This window comes from Orycteropus afer, unplaced genomic scaffold (assembly GCF_000298275.1).
Source record: "Orycteropus afer afer isolate SDZICR_OR568_19922 unplaced genomic scaffold, OryAfe1.0 scaffold00009, whole genome shotgun sequence".
NCBI classification, from domain to species: Eukaryota; Metazoa; Chordata; class Mammalia; order Tubulidentata; family Orycteropodidae; genus Orycteropus; species Orycteropus afer.
Window position 1 is genome coordinate 15,318,471 of NW_006921596.1, and position 25,468 is coordinate 15,343,938.

General features: G+C 39.0%; 1 protein-coding gene across 1 annotated transcript in view; it reads left to right on the top strand.

The window, feature by feature from the left end:
• Nucleotides 1-25,468, top strand: part of FTO (FTO alpha-ketoglutarate dependent dioxygenase) — a 529,759-nt gene that overhangs the window by 238,593 nt on the left and 265,698 nt on the right. The window contains exon 8 of the mRNA XM_042781732.1: nucleotides 13,979-14,098. Within this exon, the coding sequence (XP_042637666.1) occupies nucleotides 13,979-14,098 (120 nt within the window). The remainder of the gene's footprint in view (nucleotides 1-13,978; nucleotides 14,099-25,468) is intronic.

The window sequence follows — 25,468 nt, forward strand, 5'->3', positions numbered from 1 at the left end:
CAGGGGTCCAGGATTATCTTCTGTGTCTCTGTTAATTTGTTTCCCTTTTCTTTGTTGAAGAGGGTCTGTGCAGTCTTTCTGCCTAGTCTGCCATCTTGCCGGAACTCTCTGGTTTAAGGTTTCAGTATTATCTCAGGATAATAGTTTGAGGGATTCATCCACTCCCCATGGCTCCATTAATATAACAGACAGTATTTCACTGCTTTTCATAGGGTTTTCACTGGCCAGTTCTTTGAGAAGTGGGTGGCCTCTTCCTTCTTCTGAGTCTGTCTTAGTCTAGAAGCTCCCTAACAACAACAACAACCATGGCTCCAGGAAGTCTAGCATCCGTGAGAATTTGCAATTTTGTACTACATTCTCCCCATTTTGATCAGGATTTGTCTGTGGAATTTTTGCTCAAAATATTCAGTAATGATAGCTGGGCACCATTACTCTGTTCTTCTGGTCTCATGGCATAGGAGGCAGTTGTTCACGGAGACAATTAGCTATACATTCCATTTCCTCCTCCTGTTCATGACTCTCTTTCTTCCTCCATTGCTCCAGGTAAACAGAGACTGATTTGTGCCTTGGATAACCACTTGCAAGCTTTTAAATTAGTCCCAGGCACTATGCAACAAATTAGGAGCTAGAACAGATGCATTAAATGTGTTCTAAGGCCAGTTAACTGGATGCCCCATGAAACCATGATCCTAAACTTCCAAACCAAGGAACCAAATCCCATGAGATGTTTGGTTGTAGTAAGCAACCTCAGCAGGTACTTTTTTTGGGTTGTTGTTGTTGTAATTATATCTATCACTCAACTTTGGCCAGTTTGACTTGTTACACATAGGCAGCATATTGACAGCAATTACAATAATTGGCTGTGCTGCTCTACCCATAATCAATTTTTCCATCACTCCCTATTTTTTTTTAACTCTCCTTTTCCCCCTCCCTTCCTCCTGCCCCTGATATCCACTAATAAATTTTGGCCTCTATACATTCTTGTCTTTTTGTATGAGTGAAGTCATATAATATTTATCCATTTGTTATTGGTTTCTCTTACTCAGCATGTCTTCAAGCTCCATCCGTACTGTAGCTTGTATCAGGACTTCTTTTCTCCTGCTGGCAGAATAGTATTCCACTGTGTGTGTGTACCACATTTTGCTTATCCATTCATCTGATGATGGGCATTTAGGTTGTTTCTCCCTTTTGACTATTGTAAATAGTGCTGTGGTGAACATTTGTGTACAAGTATCTTTTTTTAATTCCTGCTTTCAACTCTTTTGGGTATTTACCTAGGGGTGGAACTGCTGGGTCACATGGTAGTTTCTATTTTAGCTTTTTGAGGAAATGCCAAACTGTTTTCCACAATGACTGTATCAGTTTGCATTCCCATTAGCAATGGATAAGGGTTCCAATATTCCCACATCCTTGCCAACATTTATTATTTTCTGGATTTTTTTTTTTTTTCTATCTTAGCTATGCTGTTGTTAAAACCAAAACCAAACTCACCGCCATCCAGTTGATTCCTACTCATAATAACCCTCTTTGGGTTTCTGAGGCAGTAAATCTTTACAGAAGTAGATTGCCCAGTCTTCCTTCTGTGGAGTGGCTGGTGGATTTGAACCACCAACCTTCTAGTTAGCAGTCAAATGCTTTAGGCACTGTGCCACCAGGACTAGGTGCCATCAAGTCGCTTTTGACTCATAGTGACCCTGAGAATGAAACACTGCCTGGTGCTGCAGTATCTTCATAATCATTGTTATGCTTGAGCCCATTGTTGCAGCCACCTAGGGAAGTGAAATGGTTTCTCATTGTGGTTTTGGTTTGCATCTCTCAGATAGCTAATGATGTTGAGCATCTTTGCATGTGTTTGGTGGCCATTTGAATGTCCTTTTTGGTGAAATGTCTATTCAAGTCTTTTCCCCATCTTATGATTGGGTTATTTATCTTTTTATTGTCAAGTTGTTGAAGTTTTATGTATATTTTGATTATTAGATTCTTGTTGGATATATATATATGGTTTCTGAAGATACTCTCCCATTTGGAGTCGGTAGCTTGTCTTTTAACTTTTGTCATAAAGTCTTTTGATGAACAAAAATTTTTAATTTTTGATGAGGTCCCATTTATTTGTCTTTGCTATTTGTGCTTTTGTTGTGATATTAAATAATCCTCAGTTAAAAGTTAGGCCTGACAGTGTGGCCCTTGCTTCTTGTTCTAAGAATTTTATGGTTTTAATTGCCACATTTAGTCCTCAATCCAGTTTGAATTTGTTTTTTAGTGTGTGGTATGAGGCATATATCCTGTTGCATTTTTCTGCTTATAGAAATCTATTTTATTTATTTATTTTTTTGGTAGCACCATTTATTGAATTTATGGTTCAAACTCACCAGCCACTCCTCAGAAGGAAGGTTGGACAATCTACTTGCATAGAGAAGAGATACTGCCTTGGAAACCCAAGGAGGGATCTCTATGAGTCGAATCGACTCAACAGCAGTGAGAGTTCCCTATCAAATGGACTTAGCATCCTTGTCAAATATCATTTGACTATAGATGTGTAGGTTTATTTCTGGACTCTAAATTTTATTCCTTTGCTCTGTGTGTCTATTAGTATACCAATACCAGGCTGTTTTGATTGCTGAAAGTCTGTCTAAAACCAAACTAAACTCACTGCTGTTGGGTCGATTCTGACTCATAGTCACCCCCTTTGGGTTTCTGAAGTGCTAAATCTTTACGGAAGTAGATTGCCCAATCTTCCTTCCACAGAGTGGCTGGTGGATTTGAACCACCAACCTTCTGGTTAGCAGTCAAAGGCCTTAGGCACTACGCCACCAGAGTTCTATAATGTACTTTAAAATCAGGAAGTCTGAGTCTTCCAACTTTGTTCTTCTCTTTCAACTTCCTACTTTGTTCTTCTCTTTCAACATTCTTTTGGGTATTTGGGGCCTCTTGCCATTCTGTGTAAAGTTGAAGATTGGTTTTTCTATTTTTATAAAGAAGGCTGTTGGAATTTTAATTGAGATTGTGTTGACTCTGTGGATCACTTTGGGTAGTATTGACATCTTAACCATATTAAGTCTTCCAATCCTTGAACACGGAACATTTTACCCTCTATTTAAGTCTTATTCCATCGCTTTCAGCAGCGTTTTATAATTTTCATTATATAAGGCCTTCACAAAAAAACCCATGAGCTCTGGTAGCATAATGCCGAAGATATTTGACTGTTAACCAGAAGGCTGGTGGTTCAAATCCACCAGCCACTCCTCAGAAGGAAGATTGGGCAATCTACTTCTGTAGTGATACCACCTCAGAAACCCAAGGAGGGGTCACTATGAGTCAGATCCAACTCCACGGCAGTGAGTTTGGTTTTTTTGGAAATCCTTCACATCCCTAGTTAGATTTATTCCTAGGTGTGGTAGTTAAGGTTGTGTGTCAACTTGGTTGGGCCATGGTTGTAAGTGGCTGGGCATCTGGATGTAGTTATTCCCCATGATGAGATTGGTACTCACCTCATGGTCGAATCTGCTGTGAGCAGCTAAGTAGCGGCCTTTGAGGTGTGGCCTGTTTCCAGTATGTAAGGAGAAGCTTTGAGAAAGATATGTAGCTTTTGGCACATTTGGATCGTGCATCTTCATCTCAGTGGCCTGCCGTGTTGCCTGCTGATGTTGGGACTATGCCATTTTGTCTTTCGATCTTGGCTTTGTCAGCCTCAGCAGCCAGCAGCTGCATGAGTCAGAAAATGCCTCTAGTTCTAAGGGGCTGGGAACAGGAGGCAGAGCTGAAGCCCAGGGTCGAGGGACCTTCACACAGCCACTAGAGCCAGCAGTTTGAACTTGGATTTTCAGCCTCCTAAACTGTAGGAGAATAAGTCCCTGTTTGCTAAAACCATCTGCTTGTGGTGTGTCTGTTATAGCAGCACTAGAGAACCAAGACACTAGGATTTTATTCTCTTTGATGCTATTGTAAATAGTATCATTTCCCTTTCAGATTTCTCATTGCTGGTGTATAAAAACCCAACTGATTTTTCTTTGTTGACCTTATACCTTGTGCCTTTTCTTCTATTAGCTCTAGAATTTTCTTGTGGACCTTTGGGGTTTTCTATATCATCCATGAAGATATATACTTTTACTTCTTTTCCAATCTGGGTCCCTTTTCTTTTTCTTCTGTTATTGCTCTGGACTTCTAACATAATATTAAATAGAAGTAATGAGAGCAGGCACCCTTGTTTTGTTCCCGATTTCAAGGGGAACACTCTCAGTCTTTCTCCATTAAGCATAATGTTGGGTGTTGGCTTTTCATATATGTCCTAAATCATATTGAGGAATTTCCTTTCCATTCTAATCTTCTTTTAGGCGTCTGTCAAGAGAAGGTGTTGGATTTTATGAAATTCCTTTTCTTCATCCATACTGATGATCATGTGGTTCTCTTCCTTTGTTCTGCTGATGTGGTATATTATGATTGATTTCCTGATGTTGAACCATCCCTGCTTTCCTGGAATAAATCCTGTTTGGCTATGATATATGACTCTTTTCACATGCTGTTATATTCTGTTTGCTATTATATTGTTGAGGGTTTTTGCATCTACATTCATGAGATGTTGGCCTGTAGTTTTCTTTTCTTGTGATATCTTTTTCTGGTTTGTATATCATAATTAAGTTTGCTTTATAGAATGGATTAGAAAGTATTCTTCCTTTCTCTATCTTTTAGAAGAGTTTAAATGTATTGGTGTCATTTCTTCTCTAAATATTTGTTGGAATTCTCCAGTGAAGTCGTATGGTTCAGGACTTTTTTGAATTGGGAAATTTTTCATCACTGATTTCATCTCTTCACTTGTTATGGGTCTTTTGAGACTTTCTGTTTCCTCTTGATTCAATTTAGGTAGAATTGTTCCATTTCATCTAGGTTTTGCAGTTTGTTGCCATTCAGTTGTTCATGATACTCTGTCCTAATTTTCTTTATTTCTGTCGAGTTAGTTATAATATCTCTTCCTTCATTTTTTGTTCTAGCTATTTGCATTTTTCCTTGTCTTTGTTAGTCTAGCTGAAGATTTGTCAATTTATTAAGACTTTCTTTGTGACTCAAAATGTGGTCTATCCTGGAGAATAATCCATGTGCACTGGAGTAGAATGTATATTGTGCTGTTGTTGAGTGGAGAATTCTATACATGTGTGTTAAGTCTAGTTAGTTTATAGTATTATTCAGGTCCTCTGTTTGCTTGTTGATCTTCTTTCTAGATGTTCTGTCCCATATATGCAGGATTATAAGTGTCCAACTTGCATATAACTCATAGTTATGCACCAGCTTCTATAAAGCCTATTACATTAAAAATTCAAGGTAAATACGTCAGTATTATTATTAGTAGTACTATATTATCATATTGAAGATGTTTTAGAACATCTGGAAATGTTTCTTTATTATTTTTATGCATAGAAATTTATATTATATAATATACACTAAAACACATTTAACTAACTGATGTTAAATATGAATCATACTGAATTGTTCTGACTTACACACAAATTGACTTAAAGACAGACTTAGAAGTAGAACTTATTCATTAACCAAGGACTGTCTGTACTGAATGTGGTGTATTGAAGTCTCCAATTGTAGTAATATCTGTTTCTCCCTTCCTTTCTTTGTTTGCTCTGTGTATGTAAGTGCTCTAATATTGGTTGCATACATATTTATTATTATTAAATCTTCCCGATATATTGATCCTTTTATCACTATATAATGTCTATCTTTATCTCTTCTGACAGCTTTTGTCTTAAAATCTACTGTCTCATGTTAAGATTATTACCCCAGCTCTCTTTTGCTTATTATTTGCATGCCATATTTTCTTCCATTCTTTTAATTTCCCCCTAACTGTGTTTTTTTTTTTTTTGGTTTAGAGTGTGTCTATTGTAAATAGCATATACTTGGATTGTATCTTTTTATCCATTCTGCTACTTTTTGCCTTTTGATTGGAGCATTTAGTCCATTTACATTCACTGTAATTACTGATAAGAAGTGACTTACTTCTGCCATTTTGTTACTTGTTTTTTGTGTCTCTTAAGCCTTGTTTGTCTTTGTCCTTTAGTATTGCTTGCTTTTTTGTTTTGTTGATGTAACCCTTTTCATTCCTTTTGTATATATTATTTTAATATGTTTATTTATGGTTATCATGAATATTGCATTTATGAGTTTGTTTTTATACATTCTAGGTTAAGTTGGTACCAATTTAACTTTAATAACATACAAAAAATTCTGTATCTATACCACTCCCCTTCCCCTTTTGTTGTTTTTATCACTAATTATGTGTTTTTATTTCAGATTCCCTGTAACATAATTTTATCCTTGCCTTTTATAAGTTTGTTATTTAAAAAACATATGAAGGACAAAACAGTTAGAATTATCAACCCTTAATGCCTTATTACTAGCCCTTTCTTTGTCCATGCGTTACCCTTTAATAGTGCTCTTTCTTTTCATGTATAACTTTGAACTACTTTCTAGTGTCTTATTCTTTCTATCTATAGAACTTGCGTTAATATTTTTTGCAGGGCAGGTCTGGTAGATATGAACTCTCTCAGCTTCTTTTTGGGTGGGAATGTTTTAATATCACCCTTATTCTTGAAGGATAGTTTCATTAGGCATAGTATTTTTGATCAATGAAAGAGAGGAAGATTTTCAACAAAATGGATTGACATAGTAGCTGCAACAATGGACTCAAGCATAGCAAAGATTGTGAGGATGGTGCAGGATTGGGCAGTATTTTATTTTGTTGTACATAGGATTGCTACAGGAGCTCTGGTAGTGTAGTGCCTAAGACCCTTGACTGCTAACCAGAATGCTAATGGTTCAAACCAACCAGCCACTCCTTGGAAGGAAGGTTGGGCAATCTACTTCCGTAGTGATACTGCCTCGGAAACCCAAGGAGGGGTCGCTATGAGTTGAGTCTGACTTGATGGCACATAACAACAACAACAACAACAACAACTACTACTACTATGACGTATTTCAGTGTAGATCTCTTTGGGTTTATCCTGCTTGGTATTCTTTTTGCTTCTTGGATTTGTAGATTCATGTCTTCATTAGATTGGGAAACATTTTCTGTCATTATTTTTTCAAATATTCCTTCTGTTCTTTTCTCTCTTTTAATCTTCTAGAATTTCTCTGATGCATACATTGGGTCTCTTGTTGTTGTCCCATAATCCCATTAAACTATACTGAGTCTCTTGAGCCTCCATTCTTGTTGGTCTTCACTGTCTGTAAATTTAAGTATCTTAAACCTCTGGTTAGCAGTCAAATGTCTTAGGCACTATGCCAGCAGCATTCCTTATCCTCTAATGCTCTGATTCTTTGTTCTGCCTGAATGGATCTGTTGGTAAGTCCTTCTGTTATGTTTCTCATTTCAGTAATTGTCCCTTTCAGTTGCAGTATCTCCTTTTTCATTTTGTTCTTGTATTGTATTTCTTATTTTTGTTTTTTGTCTGTTTCCCCTTAGTTCTTTATGTTTAATGCTTTTCTTATAGCCTTCTTTTTTATCAATTATTTGGTTATCCCTAGATGTGCTTTCATTCCTTTTGTCATGTTCATTTGGATGAGTCATTGTTTCTTTCTTCTTTTTGTGTCTTTTTATGATTTTTTGACTGGGCATTGGAATTTTCAAGGGTAGTAGTGTTTTCAGTTTTTTCCATTATTTGTGTTTTTGCCACACTACTTTCTGTAAGAAACTCTTAGGTGATAGAGACTTTGGCCTTTGCTTACCAGGAATTTCCTCTCCCTGTCAGTGATAGTTCCTTTTCCCTCCTTCATTTAATTGGTGTTCGAAAGTTTCAGATACTGTTTTTCAACTTTCAGTCTCTTCCAAACTAGAAATCATGCAGTGGTCATTTGTCTATCAGTGGGAATACCACCCAGCTGAGATATCATGTACTAATCACTCTGTTCTCCAGGGGGTACAGTTCCTTCTCTCTAGCTATTACTCCCTTCCCTTCTCTGTTTCTGCAATCATGCTTTTAGTCAGAAAACCCACAGCCAGCAAGCTCCTTTTGGGGCTGAGTGTTGCTCTCTGGTTTGCCCGAGATTTCCTTCCCTCCTTTGTGGAGACTGCTGATATCTGAGCTGGCATTCATAGGAAGCACAGTCAGATTTTCCTCCATTTCAGGAGGAAGAATGGCTGGAACTTCCCAAAAGTATCTTTGAGAGATCTGTCTTGTTTTCAGAGCCCCAGTGGATCTGTGGTGGTTAGAGGAGCAGTCTCCACTTGGGTAACTTTCACACCTGCTGGCTCCACTGTTGAGCACCTTCTGTAGGAATTCATAACAGTCCAGCAGTGAATGTAACTGGTTAGGAGACGATAGTTATACTCTGAATGGTCCCTCGGGGAGGTCTACCTTGTTGGGCTCAGAGCCACAAATGCTGTGGGTTTAGCCTCCTCTCGAGATGCCTGCTTCTTAGCACACACCAGCCTCAGTCAGCTACCCTCAGTGCTGAATGTAAGGTCAACAGACACCCAAACTGATACCCTCGGTGGTCTATCCTGTTGTTTTCAGAGGCCTGGTCTTTCGAGTGCACAGGGAAACAGGTAGAGTGCTGCCTATGGGAGCCGACTCCACTGTGGGGGCTTTCTGTAGAAGTTTGCAGCAGCCTAGCAACTAAAAATTACCAGATGGGGAATGGGTGTTATACTCTGGTCAGATCCCCATGTAGGTCTGTCTTAATGCTATGAGAGTCCCCCTGGTAGATTGTTGGTTATGAATGCAACCTTTGTTCACGACTCCTACTCCTAACACACATAGCCTCAGTCAGCAGTCCTGGGTGCTGGGCAGACTAACCCTAGTTGAGCCCCTGATTTGTCATGTTGGTTTCTGAGGTCAGAGCTGTATATGGTGTGCAAGGAACCAGGTAGAATGCTGAGTAGGGGAGCAGACTCCACTTCAGGGTCCTTCTGTAGCAGTTCACAGCAGGCTTGCAGGTGACAGTGTCTAGGCTGGAGAGGGACTATTACATTCTAAAAGGATCTTCAGGGATAGCTGCTTTATTGCTCTCAGAGCCCTCCCTGTAGTATTTTAGCTGTGGCTGTAGCCTCCACTAAAGATGCCTGCTTCTAGCACACAGCAGCCCTCAGTCAGCCATCCTTAGCACTGACCTTTTGGGCACACAGACCAAAAGTGACTCCCTGGGAGATCTATCCTGTTGGTTTGAGAGGCTTGAGCTGTGGGGTGCACAGGAGCCTGGTAGAGTGTTGACTGGTAGTAGACTCCACTACACAGACCTTTTTTTTTAGCAATTCACAGTAGGCTTGCAACTGACAGGGTCTGGGTGGGGGACATGATTGCACATTCAAAACAGACCTTTGGGGAGGTACACCTTATTGATTTTAGGGCAGATGCTTTGAGTGCTGTCTCTTTATGTAGGCAGGGACTATGGTCATTAGATAAGATCTCTGGTGGCATAGTGCCTAAGGCATTTGACTGCTAACCAGAAGGCTGGTGGTTCAAACCCACCAACCACTCCTTGGAAGGCAGGTTGGGCAATCTACTTCCATAGTGATACTGCCTAGGAAACCCATGGAGGGGTTGCTATGAGTTGGATCTGACTCGATGGCAGTGATTTTGGTTTTTTAGTTGTTAGGGAATTAGGCTCTTTTTTTGGGACCACTACCCCAGTTCACAGCACCCTACAGCCCACATGGTGGGTTAGGGGCAGGGACAGTGGGGGAAGAAGCAATTTTCCTACCATGTGTGACTCATTGATTTGTTGATTCTTGCCTCTCTGCAGTTCCCCACTGCTTCCCTCTGCTCCCTGGTTCAGAGTTCCTCAAAAACTGAACACCATTTTGTTGTTTTTCTTGTATTTGTGGGGGAGAGTCGGAACCATGGTTTGTTTGTGCCATCATATTCCGAAATACTTTTTTGAGTAGTTCACGGAAAAGGAAATACAGTGAAGAGGTCTACAGAGATGGATTTTGGGGTCACAACTATGATACTAAAACTATCAACATGTTTTTATTTTTCTCTGATGATTTAGAAAGCCCTTTAGAATCAGAGGATTCTATAGATCCTTTGGGCTGCCGTTCTGCCTTCTGAGGTCCATGGACATTAATTATACCTGTAACTGCTCAAATAATTGGATAATAGTGAATTTTCATTAAGTGCGTGTCTGAAATCAGACTCTGAGGGAAGACAGCTGAGGGAACCCACACATCATCTTTCTGTTTCTAAGGTCTCCAGGGAATCTGCATTACCCCTGGAGTGTTCCTTAGCCTCAAGTCAGCTGCTGCCCTCCTGACGGCTTGTCTCTTATTTCTGCTCTGTTAGCTGTAAGCCTCCCCAGAGGGGCTACACTCTGAAGAGATGAAGACCCTACTTCTATCATGGCTAGAACTTTATCAGTCGGTCAGTACAGTTAGGCTTTGATTTTTTTTTTTTAGCCCTAAAGTAATAGGGCTGCCATTGTATTGCTTGTCCTGGTCCTTTGGTTTTTGTGCCATGTCTAGTCTACTCCTTTCCTTCCTAATTCCTAGAGTTTAGGAAAAGAAAAAACCTAACAACCTTTTTTTCTTTCTTTTTTTTTAAAAAAGAAAAAAAAAAAACCCCTCAAACTCTGAATCAAGCTGCTGGAAACATGTTTTGCTTCTTTGAATAATTTTAAGAAAGGTGCCAACTACTTTTCTTGGCAATGGGGGAACTGGTGAGGACATTTGATTAAAATTCTGTAGCATTTTCTTACTCACAACATTCAAATGGAAAAGTCAGGTAATGGAGTTGAGTAAAACGCAGGCCATGGATTTGATTCCCACCAAGACTGTATCTCCTGGGCAGTGCTTCAGCTCATGAATAAAGCTCTGTTGGGAGTAGGACCTCAGTGTCGAACTTTTCTTACTGGAATTAATGCAAGCAGCGTGGACATGAATTTAAATGGATGTTAAAACTTTTCTTGCTCAGAAAATTTCACAAGATTGTGATGTTCTTGGGGACTTTATGTTCTAGGCCTTGTTCAGTTTATATATCCAGCTTTAAATTTAGCATCTAATTGGGTGTATGTGTGTGTATATGAGTATGTGTGTGTTTGTACATATGTTTATATAGATGTGTAAAATCAGCTACTACATGCTAAATACACATACTAAGTTAAAAATACTTCAATCGAGAAAGTACTAACTCTAAAATAAATATAGTAATTAATTGCTAACAATATTGAATACTGTTTATCAGACTCTGGTAGAGTAGTGCCTAAGGCAGTTGACTGCTAACCAGAAGGCTGGCGGTTCAAACCCACCAGCCACTCCTGGGAAGGAAGATTGGGCAATCTACTCTGTAGTGATACTGCCTCGGAAACCCAAGGAGGGCTCGCTATGAGCCAGGTCCAAGTCGACAGCACATAACAACAACATTTATCAAGCATTGTTCTGAATGCTTCTGTGTATTAACCCATTTAGTCCTCACCACAAACCTATGTGATTATTATGTAATTATCCACATTTTACAGATGATATAATTATTCAGTAGTGGAGTCACATTTTAAATGATTCCAGAGCCGTTACTCTTAACAATACCTCAGAAGATAGTTGGCCATCTGAGGGAGAAGATGAAGTCATTATTTATTAAGATAGGTAGGGCTCCTCTTTTGCTGTCTTGTCTGGTAGCAAAGCCTCTGGGTATGCCCCTCTCCTTGCTTCTGAGTTCATTTACCAAAATCCAGACTGCAGTGTACCCTGATAGGCTGAATGAACTACAGGTAGTTCCCAACTTGCCATGTGTTCAAGCTATGATAACCTGACAACATGTATGACCTTCTGTTTTTTACTTTTTACAATGTTGCAGTGCATTATTTGCTGATGTTATCATTCTGAGATGTTTATATATAATTGTTTCCAACTCCCAAAGGCAAATAAAGATAGGATTTATAAAGATACTGATTTTAAAAAAAGGCATTAATAATGAAAACTAAAAAAAAAAAAAAAATGAGGTATTCAACTTAGATCAGAACCCACTTACAACAGAGTCATCAGAACAGAAAGCTGTCATAAGTCGGGAACAACCTGTAATTACATATGATAGTCTCTCTTATTTCCTGGATACCCTGGTTGCCTTGGCTTATGTGTTTTTGTCTTCTTCAATGGAAATAACCAACCTCAATATAGGAGAGTCTTTTAAAATCTTTTCAGCTCTACCTAACCTGAGGCTTGATGCTATGCTGACAGCCTATTCCTGTAGTGTGAAAAAACTTTCACATGAAATCCATTAAAAAAGAGTTTTTTTCCTCTTGTTAATAAAGATGTTGTTAAGCCTGTATCTTCACAGAAAGTGAACCACACTTGTATTCATTCTTTCAGAGTGCTCAACTTTACTCCTGTTAACCACTGTCTTTCAAAACCGTAGATAAAGTTTAACAACTGTTGTCTTAATATTGTCTACATTCTTTTTCCTTACTTTTTTTTTTTTGTTTAAACAGCTTTAACTGAAATCAGTTCTACATTTCCAACAAACGTTTAGTTAATGTAAACTAAAACCTTTTCATATGACTTAATGTTCTCAGGTTAGTTATTTGAGCCATTTTTACCATTGTTAAATCTTCACAAGTTGCTTTTGTTTGCCTCATGAAAGTTCAATATGGATAAACAAACAAAAAAATTCTTTGTGGTAACAGGTGAAGATTATAATAGTTCTGAGTCTGAATGTGGAACATGATTACCTTAGCAAAGTCAGACCTAGCATTAAGCTCTGGGAGCTCTACATTTCTTTAGAGGGTAGAGGTGAAAAGAGTTTTTGAGGTAGAGTTGTACTTTGATGGTAAAGTCTGATTTTCACATTAAAGATGAGTGATAGAAGACTTGGAAAATAGATAGTCAGCCATGTCTTATCTTTCCAAAGCCTCTCATCTAAATATATTGGGATTATTTCAGTTGCTGCAAGGGAGAGAAAACTCAACTTCAATTGGCTTGAGTAAAAAAGGACTTCAGGAATAGATTGATCAAGGGTCAGTTGATGTCACCAGGATCTGGTTTTTATTTTTTCATCTTGTAGCTTCTTCTTACTATGTTGACTATTTTCCCCTTTTGTTGGCAAAATGGCTGCAGAACTCTTTTCCTGTATCTTCTGACAAAATCTTGAGACATTTTCTGATTGAACATATGTTTCTTTTCCCCTTACACACTTCTGTGACCAAAGAAATATGGTGGCTTAGGTTGGATTAGAACTAGATTGCACATTCTTCTCCTGGCTTGGCTCTGGAGATCTGTCTAGCCTACATGGACTAAGGCTGGGGAAGGGATTGGTTACCAAATGAATAGCAGGGGGTTTTCTTGAAGAAGGAGGACTTCTAAGAAGGCAAACAATAAAAATTTTCTATAGTAGGTTCATAGGAAGGAAAAAAAAAATACTAATATATTTGTTACTCTTTATGTCTGTTGTCATTTGCCCTGACTGAAGTTGCAAGTAACAATTTGGGTGATTCTGTAGGTTTAATGTGTGCCTACATAATTTATTTTGTATTGTTATATGAGTTGAGATCATCATCAGCTTTTCCTGGTCCACGAGTAAATTCTTTATTTATTTTAGAACTAAGGAACTAAAAATTGGTATATTCTAACATGTGTCTATATTTCGCCTTAAATATCAGTCTTTAATAAATGTTTAATAAAAAAAAACATCTTTTGTTTGATTACATCTTCTCATTGTACATAGTGCCGGCTGCTGTCTACTTTAAGACCTCTGTTGTTGATTATGTTCAGTTTTCTCCCATATGACTAATGAAGGTGGTCAGAAACCCCTTTCAGTCCTGAGCTAGGCTGTCTTACAAGAGGATCACAGCTTAAGGTTTCTCTTTGCTTGGCTTTGCAAAAATGCTCTTGAGACTCAGAGTTATATTGGGATCCTGTTCGGCTGTGCTTTTCTCACCTTTCCTCACCCTCTGGCTGTTAAGTTCCTGGAGGAAAATTGAGTGATGAAGTCACTGTCCTTGCTTGTTCATCACAAGGACATTATAACCACTGCCTTCTCTTTATGGTCCACAGGTGGAATTTGAGTGGCTGAGACAGTTTTGGTTTCAAGGCAATAGATACAAAAAGTGCACTGATTGGTGGTGTCAACCCATGACTCAGCTAGAAGGACTGTGGAAGAAGATGGAACGTGTGGTAAGTACATGAGGTCTGGAGGCCATATTTTACGTATGCTATGCTATATGCTGTACAAATTCTCCACTGCTTAATTGGCATTGGCAAATACATATTTAATTATTCTATATTGCTGAATGGGAGCTCAGGTGCCATAGTGCCTAAGGCATTTGACTGCTAACCCGAAGGCTGGTGGTTCAAACCCATCAGCCGCTCCTGGGAAGGAAGGTTGGGCAATCTACTTCCATAGTGATACTGCCTTGGAAACCCAAGGAGAGGTCATTATGAGTCGAATCCGACTTGACGGCAGTGAGTTTCCATATTACCGAATGAGGTTATTCTTGGTAAGACAGTGGGATGGCCCAAGATTTTGTCAATATTTCTGTTCAACTCAATGAACATTTATTGAATATTTCCTACGTCTAAGGCACTGTGCTTGACATATGCTGGGAAGTGGCAAGGAGGGGAGAATACAATGATAATATCTAAAATCCATTTGCATTTCTATATGTACAGTAGGCAGTAATCCTTTCATGGTGCAAATGCTTAAACACTCAGCTGTTAACTGGAAGATTGTCAAGTTGGCGGTTTGAACCCACCCAGAAATGCCTTGGAAGATGTGCTTCCAAAAGGTTACAGCTTTGACAGCCCTATGGAGCAGTTCTACTCTGCACATACACAGTTGCCATGGGTTGGAATCAACTCAATAGCAACTAACAGCAACAACATGCAGTGGGCGCTATTCGAAGAGTCTTCCCTGTATTAACTTTTTCATTCCCTATAACAGTCCTGTGAGGTGTAGAACCTGTCATGAACCTTAATTTATGGAAGTGAAAACTGAGGCACAGAGAAATTAAGTGCTTTTCCCAAGGTACCATGGTAAGTGGCAGAGCGAGATTGAAACCCAGATAGCCTAGCTTCTGAGCTTCTGCTCCTAACCACTCCATTAAAATAACTTAGCAAAGAGGGAGATGTGAATATAACTGGGTGTACATTAGCTCCAGTGACATCTTGTATAAAAGGTATTTAAAACAAAATAGCAGCAACAACAACAAAAATCCAGAAGAGGGAGTATTAAATTCAGACCACTGAAGTTGGGGCCGTTATGAAACATCATATGTAGCTTTTAGGGGCCTTGGATGGGGAGGGGTCAAGTGGGGCGGGGCAGGGCATTTGAAGGGAATAGTGAGCTCCAGGAACTATAAAAACAAACTCAAGACTGTGGAAGTCCAGTGCAACTGTTGTTGTGTGCCATGGAGTCATTTCTAATTCATAGCATTCCTATAGGACAGGGTAGAACTCCCCCATAGGGCTTCCGAGGCTGTAATTTTTATAGAAGCAGATTACCAGGTCTTTTCTCTCCTGAAGCAGCAGCTGGTGGGTTTGAACCCACCTGTCTTTTAGTTAGCAACCAAGTGCTTAACCACAGCCAGAAAACAAATGGAGGCCACTTGGAGGTCTTGAATTATCTTAATTTAAATAATAGTAATAGCAAACTTGAGTAACAACTTGATGATATTAATGCTATAATAATTATTTATTCTAAAACACTATTCTAAGTATTTTCCATATAACTTACTTGACTTTTATGACAACCCTATAAAGGAGGTATTATTTTTTTCTTCATTTTACAAGTGAGTAAATTGAAGCACAAAAAGTTTCTGTAACTTCTTCAAGGTCATATGGCTAATAGGTGACAGACCTTGCCCTTCACCACCTGTTGTTCTGTCTCTAAACAGTTGAATGTGGAATGTGGTGGGAAAGTGATAAAAGCCTGTTAAACTCACCGGATTTGAAATGTACTGGAAACAAGGACCTTATCTGCAAAAATGGGTAGCGATTGCTAATCCCTGTTTTATATTAATAAAAATATCAAATGAAAACCCTTGATCTTTTGAAAGTCTGGATCTGAATCCAGAAGTTCCCACTTTATAGACATCTCTTCAAATCTTTAAACAATGCCTTTTTCTGGACATATGTTCTGGGAAAGAAATGTTATAATCCTTCTTTTAGTGCATTGACAGTGTCACAAAAAATGATTTCTCCCAGTTCTGCAAAACTGTGCGTTGTAGAACTCAGTTGGAGGTGGCGTGAAGTCTGTGCCCACATCTCCCTTCAAAAAAACCCATTGCTGTCGAGTCAATTCTGACTCATAGCGACCCCATAGTTAGTTCTTTTTCTAAACCCAGCCTGCATAGAGTGTGCTCCATTTTTATGGGACAGATGTATAAAGGCAACTTCCGTTTCGGAGAACCTGGAAATGATTTAATTTGCAGTGTATAATTCTAGTTTTGTCCATTTACAAGTAAGTTAGATCATCTTTACTCGTAGCATCTTAACTTTAAGATGTGAATTTGAGTTTGGAATTGTAATTTGACAACTCTGTGCATTAGAGTTGACAAGCAAATTAAGAGAGAAACTATTACTGGTTCTGTAGAAAAATAAAATTGCTTTTGTTCAAGGGCTTTTGTTTCTGTTTTTTAAGTGAAATCTTTGGTATTGTGAGCTCGCCAGTGAAGTTCATTGATTAGAGTTAGCTATGTTTTTATTTGGTGGCAGTGCACGTTCGTCAGAGGGAATATCCTCTATTTATTTTTGTCTTGTGTGGAAAATCCTGAAAAGAACTGCAATCTTGGGAATTTTCCAAAGTGTGTTTCCTTGCAATTGGTGTGATGTTACTAACTGTTCTAAGGGAAATCAATGGTCTCAGGGTCTGTCCTCCACAGCCTCAGGATGTCATTATCAATGAAGTGAAGATTTGAGCCAAGATAAAAGGGATACTACTTCTAAATGAAATGTAAGCATTGCTTCAAGGCTTTTGAAATGACTTTTAACAAATTCATAATAAGTTATTTTTGCTATTAGAGAGACAGAAGAGAATAGTCAGTCACTGGAGAGGTCGACAGTTCTGTGGCTTTGTTAGTGTAATGCCACCTGGTATTGGCATCCTGACCATGGAATGGGTACTGCCTTAGGACCCTGCCAGGAAACCCTGCTGGTGCAGTGGTTAAGAGCTCAGCTACTAACTAACCAAAAGGTTGGTGGTTCAAACTTGCCAGCCACTCTGCAGGAGAAAGATGTGGCAGTCTGCGTCTGTAAAGATTGCAGTCTCAGAAACCCTTTGGTCATTTCTACTCTGTCATATAGGGGTCGCTATGAGTTGGAATTGACTCTTCAGCAACGGGTTTTTAGCAGCCTGCCTCATATTTTTTCAGTTGTAAGCAGTAGGGGGCAATGTTGAGCTACCAGTTTGAGGCTCCAAGATTCTACTGAGCCTTTCAGGAAAATGCATACAAATGTACCATTAACTGTCAAGAATTATCCCTGTTGCTTCAAGTTAGCTGTAATCTCCAAGATTCCACAACACAGGAAATCAGTTGTGGGTTAACAAATTCAACAGCAATTTAACATAAAAAGTGCAGTGTTTGGTGCACATTTGGATTCTATAGAATTAGACTAATCTAAAAGGCATTTCTGAATGTACTTACTCACTTTGCTCCCAGGCACTATATTACCCCAAATTATGATCATTTTCGACGAACGATTCTTCTTTCTGTTTCTGCTTTGCCTGAATTGTAGAATTACATGTGTGTGTTGTGGAAAGAATCCTCTAATAAATGCATTTTGTCTGTTCTGCAACACAGCATCGATTTCTTTTGGTGAGAAAATAAAACAAAAAACCTCAGGCAATATGTGCATTACTTTTCACCTTTTGCTTATGAGCAAAACAGCCTTTGGCAGCCCTTGTACAAGAGAAGAGACTTGTGTTGTAATTTCTCTCAGTCTTTGTGTTCTTTTTTTCACTTTGCAATTGGACGCTGTAGTCTCAGGTAAGATATAGAAGAAGAATGGAAAAGGAGCTTTAAAATCGCCTTTCTTCCATTAATGGTAATTGCTTTGCATGTCATAACTGGTCACATATTTCAAAAAGTTTAGTCAGCTGTGTCTAAAACTCCCCCAGCCTCTGCTTCCTACTCTCTATTCCATCAGGCACCATTTTTATCATACTGTTTAGTCTTTCCATTTCTCTCCCCCAGGATAATTTTACTCTGTGTATGCTCTTGTGATGTAAATGTTAAACCTTATATTTGAATGGCATTCTGATAAAATATCACATTTTCCCTGAATATTACCTCATGAATTTATGAGCCATTAAGCCCAAAGTAGCATAACCCTATTTTATAAGCTAGGAATTTAGCCTAGCCTTTTCTCCCCTCTTTGCTCCTTATTCAGGAAGGTACTAAAACACTGTTAAAATATTGGTGGTTTTTTTTTTTTTTAATCAACCCATTTCTGTCATCTAAGATTAGTGTATTATGAAGAGACTCTTCAGGATAAGAGAGAGTTACCATTTGAAAGAAACAGTACAAGCTTTGCTTTCTGGGTAAAGAGAAATGTGAAAAGCTGAAATCTCCTGTGAGGTGAGCAAGTCTTGCTGTAGCCAGAGATTCAATGGATAGGCCATTTGTCTCTCAGGGTCTGGTATCGGGCTTTGCAAAACTGACATTTATTTTACCTATAAAAATGTTTTAACACTATCAAATTCACAGTGATACAAAAAAGACTGGTAGGCGTGACAGCCTCTAAATTGATGACATTTATTCATTTCCTTTTGACCTTGAAAAAAAAAAAAAGAAAGAAAGTCAATTTGGTATAATCCAATGGAATGATTCTGGAATCATTTCCAGGGTAAACATTTTTTAAAGTACTGATGAATTGTATACTGGAGAGAAATTTCTCCGTGCTTCTTCTTCGTCTTCTTTTTTTTTTCTTTTAAAAGAGAAAGAGTCGATCCCTGGCCATTTTGAATGTTTTGAATTGCATTTCCTGTCTTGACAGTTCGTTGTGCTGGGGTAGCAATGTGTTCATATGGCAGTTGGCCTTAATAACCTTTATTGACTTTTAGTGAGTAGGAGCCAAGGCTGGATTATTTTAATGTATCCGTTTTGAAACAGTATAAAGCACAAAATATAATTATGTTAGGTAAGCTATAGGCTACATTTAATTCTACCCATTCATGTTAAAATTTGGCACAGGAGAGCAGAGAGATATGGAAAATGAGTAAGTGTTTTATTTAATAATATTTCCATTTCCTTGTTAAAGTTTTAAGAGAGAAATGTCCTTAAGAATGTAAAAGTTCAAATAAAAATAAATAAATAAATGATTCAACCACCAAAAAAAGAAAAAGCAAAGGTTGTCCTTTACCAGTAAGTTATAATGGTTTATTTTTTCTATTCTTTTGGCTTACCTAATTCAGCAGCTTCTTCCCAGGTGTCCAACGCTGTGTGGCTGAGCCCTCCTCAGAATACATCCCACTCTTGTAGGAAATGATGTAGATGATGCTGATTAGCAGTTTGTTTGTTTTTGGAGAGATTAATGAAGCTATTATCACAGTGCTTTTGATTACATTCTTTTTAACTGACTAGAGGAGCTCTGGTAGCTTAGTGCCTGAGGCACTTGACTGCTAACCAGAAGGCTGGCAGTTCAAACCCACCAGCCACTCCTAGGAAGGAAGATGGGACAATCTACTTCCATAGTGAGATTGCCTCGGAAACCCAAGGAGGGGTCGCTATGAGTCAGGTCCGACTTGACGGCACATAACAACAACAACAACAACAAGAGGAATAAGGCTGCTTTCTCATATAGTGAAATATTTAACGAGTACACTGGTGTTTGCTATTAAGTATCATAAAGTTCAGTTACCTAAATTCAAAGATTTAGAGATTTTTGGGGGCGTGAGGAGGAGAATGATATAAATACTAATTTTTGGTTTGTATTAATGGTTGAGCCTCCAAGTTTGTGTATGTGTGTGTGTGTATACATATATACATGTATATATACATACATACAGACACATACATACATTTATGTAAATGTGTGTGCATATATATGTGTATATTTATATTCCTCCATCTCCTTAGTGCCAATGTACAGACTAAGTTACATCTGCTGATATAATCCTGTTTCTCATTTTCCAGAGTTTACATTTATGATTTAGGAGCAGAATATGTTATAGTAATATAGGATCTGGTGGTTTTAAATTAAAGTTTAAGTTCCACTGCCCCTTTTTTGATTGAAACTGTCACGAATAGTTCAGGATAAGCAGATTTGAGGCAGGTAAACAGTCCTAAGGTCCCAATACTTTTTTTATTTCCCTCCTCCTTAATTTTTTATTGTGATTTAAGTGCAAATTTACAAAGGACCCAATACATCTAATGCTGAAACAGGTACGTAGGCACTTCGTTTTGGGACCCCACAGCTGTATTGTTCTATTAAGGGTAAAATATCTGGGGGAAATTGTGCATGTAATTTAGCAATAATTTCTAGCAGGTTTTGATTTTTTTTCCATAGCCTGTCTTCTGAACTTCTCTAACTCAAAATTTTCATATTTTTCCCCCTCTTAATTGCTGCTTAGTTAGAAATGATTTTTTTTTTTTTAAAGTGCTGTTTATCTTTTTTGGGAAAAAATTTAAAACTCCAAGAGAATTCAGACATAAGCCTCCAAACCAGAATGTGCATCAAAAGCACAAAGGACTGTGTTTATGATTCTCTTTGAAGCGTTTTTCCAAATGGATAAGGAAAATTTTAGAAACTGTCTGATAGTGTTCAGGGTAAATACTTAAACCCCTTTAGAGAATTTCACACATAGATACTGTGCAGGAGAAAAAAGGGATACTTATGTTTCCTAAAGCTGCTACAGCCTACAGCTTTGTACTTAAAGACAGAGGTGTTGAATAGAATTCTACTGAGGATACATCCAGTGACAATATCTCCAGGAACATCGGAACAAACCAGTGGGTAGGACTTTCTGTTTTTAACCCTTCCATGTGCTGCATTGGTACCAAGTACTAGGATGTGCCTGTTACATCCTAGGGATGTTAAGGGGACACCCCTGCTCCCCGCCTCTTCTCCCCCCCTCTGCACACAATAGGAACAAGATTAAAAACGCTGAAGATGGTGAGACAGAGTAACAGGAACTAAGAAATGCCAAGCAAAAGCCTTGCCATCTCTCTTAACTTTTGTTAGTATGTGGGGAGAAAAATCAGAATGAAACCCCATAAAGGCACTGTTTCTATTTGAGCTTTAGTTTCATAGGATTTGGCTATATTTTGCCAGCCTTTGTTTTATATATGTACCTAGGTAGACATAAGTATTTCAGACATTATACACACATGCACACACACGTTAGGTAAATTCTGTGGTTTTAGATAATTTTAATTGTACTGAAATTCAGATTGACGAAAAGGTGTAAGCACTGTGCTGTTTCCACTGGGATGCTGTTGGAGCCTTGGCTGCTAGAGCATCTTCAGTATTGCTTTGACTAGCAGAGCATCCTAGCATTTCAGATAGGAACTCATGTTCCCTGGTACCAGAATGAAGTGTCAGGAATTTCCATTTTTCCTGGAAAAGATATAACATAAGACAAAAACACAACTTCTCCCACTCCAGGTAGGGTGGGTGATTAAATTCAGCTGTAGTCTCTTATTTACCTTATTATCAATACATTTGAAATAGTCTAGAAGACTAATTCCAGAAAAATTCAGTAGTGTTAAAAAAAATATCAGTGGACCTACAGTCTTGAAAGGCACTCTGGTAGCATAGTGCCTAAGGCCCTTGACTGCTAACCAGAAGGCTGGCGGTTCAAACCCACCAGCCACTCCTCGGAAGGAAGATGGGGCAATCTACTTCCGTAGTGATACTGCCTCGGAAACCCAAGGAGGGGTCGCTATGAGTCAGGTCCGACTCGACGGCACATAACCACAGCAGCAGCACAGTCTTGAAAGGGAAGCAGAGTTTTCAAGAGACTGAATCAGTTATTGGGAATGTTTATTATCAATATTTTAGGATCTTTTTTTCTTAGCTTGATTAAGGACTGGTCCCTAAAACTATTCTGACAATAATTGGTGTGATGACCAAATGGCTGAGCTTATAACATATAAAATGCTACACACGTGCAAGGCGTCACTAGAAGTGATTTTTAGAAGGAAGTGTGGACAGTTCTCAACTTAGGAACCCTTACTTACAGATCAGGGTTGACCCAGCCTCCCTTAGTGACAGGGTCCCTTTCCTTTTCTCAACTCTCTTTCTCTGGAATTGGAGTTCACTCCGGAAGTTAAAGTGACTCATGGAGATTTGAAGCTCATTGTTACTCCTGTAATGTCTCTACTCCAGTGTGGGTTAAATACTTCTGGAGGCTGGGCTGGGAATCTTTCCATATTTTGCAAAAATGTCTCTATGGAGAAATGTGCTTTAAGTGCCAAAAAACTGACTTACCGAAGAGCTCTGGGAACACATTAAGTCGGCTCTTCCATGCATTAAGGGTAACATAACCATCATCCTGCTTCCTCCTCATTGACATCTGCAAAATAATGACCCCTTTTTGAAACCAAAGCAAATGGGGATATGTTATTTTTTCAGTATTCCTGAAAGTATCTTTATAATAATTTGTAGATGATATTTTAATACATCTTTTACTTAACAAGTAAATTATCATTGGCTTTTTTGAATTTTTTCAACACGATCTCAGCCCATCTGGAATCACCAGCGACAATCTCAATTGTAAAGTCTTTTCTTGATGTACAAACAGTCTCCAAGGAGCTCTGGTGGCACAGTGGTTAAAGCTCTTGACTGCTAACGGAAAGGTCAGTGGTTTGAGCCCACCAGCCACTCGTGGGAAAAAGATGTGGCAGCCTGCTTCCTTAAAGATTTATAGGCTTGGAAACCCTTTGGGACAGTTCCACTCTTCCTGTAGGGTCGCTCTGGTTTGGAATCACTTCCACGGCAGTGGATTTGGATTGGTTTTGGGTGTAAGCAATCTCAGACAGATAATAGCTTACTTGTTTTTAATTGATCAACAAACTTCTCCTTCAAATAAAAATCTGGAATATTAGAATAATATTCAAAATGAAGCTCCAATTTTAGACATGTCTGCTTTACTTATATAAAGAGCTGGAATAGGCAGTAGGTTTTGGTTACCTAATAAAAGGAGCTCTGGTGGCACAGTGGTTATAGCATTGATAATACAGCCTCCTTACCTGAATGTTACTAATTTAAATGAACAGTTATCAAATATGCAGAATTATGCCTCAGATGTTTTTTCACAGATTTTGGGGGATTAAGAGGTTTTATACTTTATTTAATGTAAACTCTTCACTCAGTTTTCAGTGATTTTTGTTAGCGAATGGAAGTGGTAGGAGAGGCTAGTGTCTGAAATCAGTTAATATTTTCTTGGTACTGGGACCTCATATCCTGGGGCACCTGAACAATAGTTGGAAGAACTGAAAATATCCAAAACCAAATTCCTGAGTCCTGTGATCCACCGACCCTTTTCCTGAATGTTTCACAGCTCAGCAGTTGTCACTGTCCAGTTGCCCAGCCTGAAACCTTGAAGTCCTCTCGACCTCTCTCTTGCAGACCTCACATCCAAAGCACCAGTAAATTCAGTTAAACCTACTTTCAAAATAAATAGTTCCTCTGTTAACTGCCTTGCTAAGAACCACCACCATTTGTAGAAAGAGGCTCCTAAACAGCCTGCCTGATTGTACCTCCTCACCTTCTCCCTAGTCAGAATGTTCCTTTAAAATATACATGAGATCATTTTACTTACCTGGTTCAAACCTTCCAGTGGTCTACCATCACATTCAGAAATTCAGCTTCCATGCAGTGGCCTAATGCCTTTCAGAATCTGTCTACACATCCTTTCTTTCTCACCTCCTCCCCCTGAGTAGTTTTTCTCTCCCCTCAACCCCCTGGGGACCCGTGCCCCAACTATCTTCCTTTATTGTGCCTAGGACACACTCAGCTCATTCCTGCCTCAGAGTCTTTGTATTTGCTGTTATCTCTGTCTGGAATGTTCTTCCCTTTTATTTGCATGGCTCAGTCTTCACTTCATTCTGGTCTCTCTGCTCATGTGATTGCCTTGGAGAGAGTTTTCCCGACTTAGCGCTCTCTCACTCTAGGGGCCTCTTTCCCTGCTCTGCTTTACGTCACATCACTCTCTACCTGCCATTACACCATGTATTTGTATATTATGTGCTTTTACCTCAGCAGCTCTGGTGGTGCAGTGGCTGCTAACCGGAAGGTTGGTGGTTCAAACCCACCATGTTCTGCAGGAAGAAGATGAGGCTATCTACTTCTGTAAAGATGAACAGCCTTGGAAACCCTATTAGTCTCTAAGAGTTGGAATGGACTTGATGGCAGTGGGTTTGGTTGCCATGTTTTTACCTAATATAATCCTCTAGAGGGCACGGGCTTTGCTTTATCTACTGTGATTTCCCCAGCTCCTAGGACAGTGTCTGGTACATAGTAAATGCTCAGGACATACTTGTTAAAGTCATGAATTGATGTGAGGTTAGTTTGCTTATCCTTTCTTCATATCCACATTAATTGTGATCTTTAATAACTTCTGTTTAACTCTGCACATTTTCCTAAAATATTAACTCCTACCTAACAGGAGGGAGCTCTGGTAGTGTAGTGCCTCAGGCACTTGACTGCTAACCAGACGGCTGGCGGTTCAAACCCACCAGCCACTCCTTGGAAGGAAGGTTGGGCAATCTACTTCCGTAGTGATACTGCCTCGGAAACCCAAGGAGGGGTCGCTATGAGTCGGGTCCAACTCCACGGCGTGTAACAACAACAACAAACCTAACAGAAATATTTGGGGCTTGGTTTCATCTTTAAAGACGTGTAGACTTTACAGCAATATGCCACACACCTTTAACTTTTTTTTTTTTTGAGTGATATTTAGAGCACAGAGGATACCTGACAATGTCCTGTTTTATGCCTTTGGTGTTTACAGCTGAAAAGATTGCTCATTTGTTGTCAAACAATTTATGCAAATATGGAAAAAAAACTAAAGTGAGAAGTGAATATTTGTTGTTAGTTTCCTTGAGTAACAGTGTTACTATAACTTAGAATCCTGGTGTTTCGCCTCATATGTTTGCATCCTTCATACTTTAGATTTCTGTATTCTTGATAAACGAAGTAGAGTGAAATTGAGCCACAAAATCAGATTAGTTCTCCAACGAAGCTTGGACTTTTGGTTACTGATTTCCAAAGTCACATAGGGAAAGCAGCAGGTGCTGGATGGCTTTGGGGCACGGAACTAGGGAAATGCCTGAGAAATTAACTGTCTTCCGTGGACAAGTTGGAAATGGATCAAATTGGTCCTCATCCTTTGGTATGTAACAAACAGCTTTTGATGATGGAGAGTTATGAATACTCATCTTCACTGCTTGTCTGTACTTCAGACTGATCCCAGGAAAGGATGTTCACATGACCAGTTTCTTTCCTCATGATGAGACCTTGCTGTTGTTGTTGTTGTTAAGTGCCGTCGAGTCGTTTCCGACTCATAGCGACCCCATGCACAGCAGAACGAAACACTGCCCGATC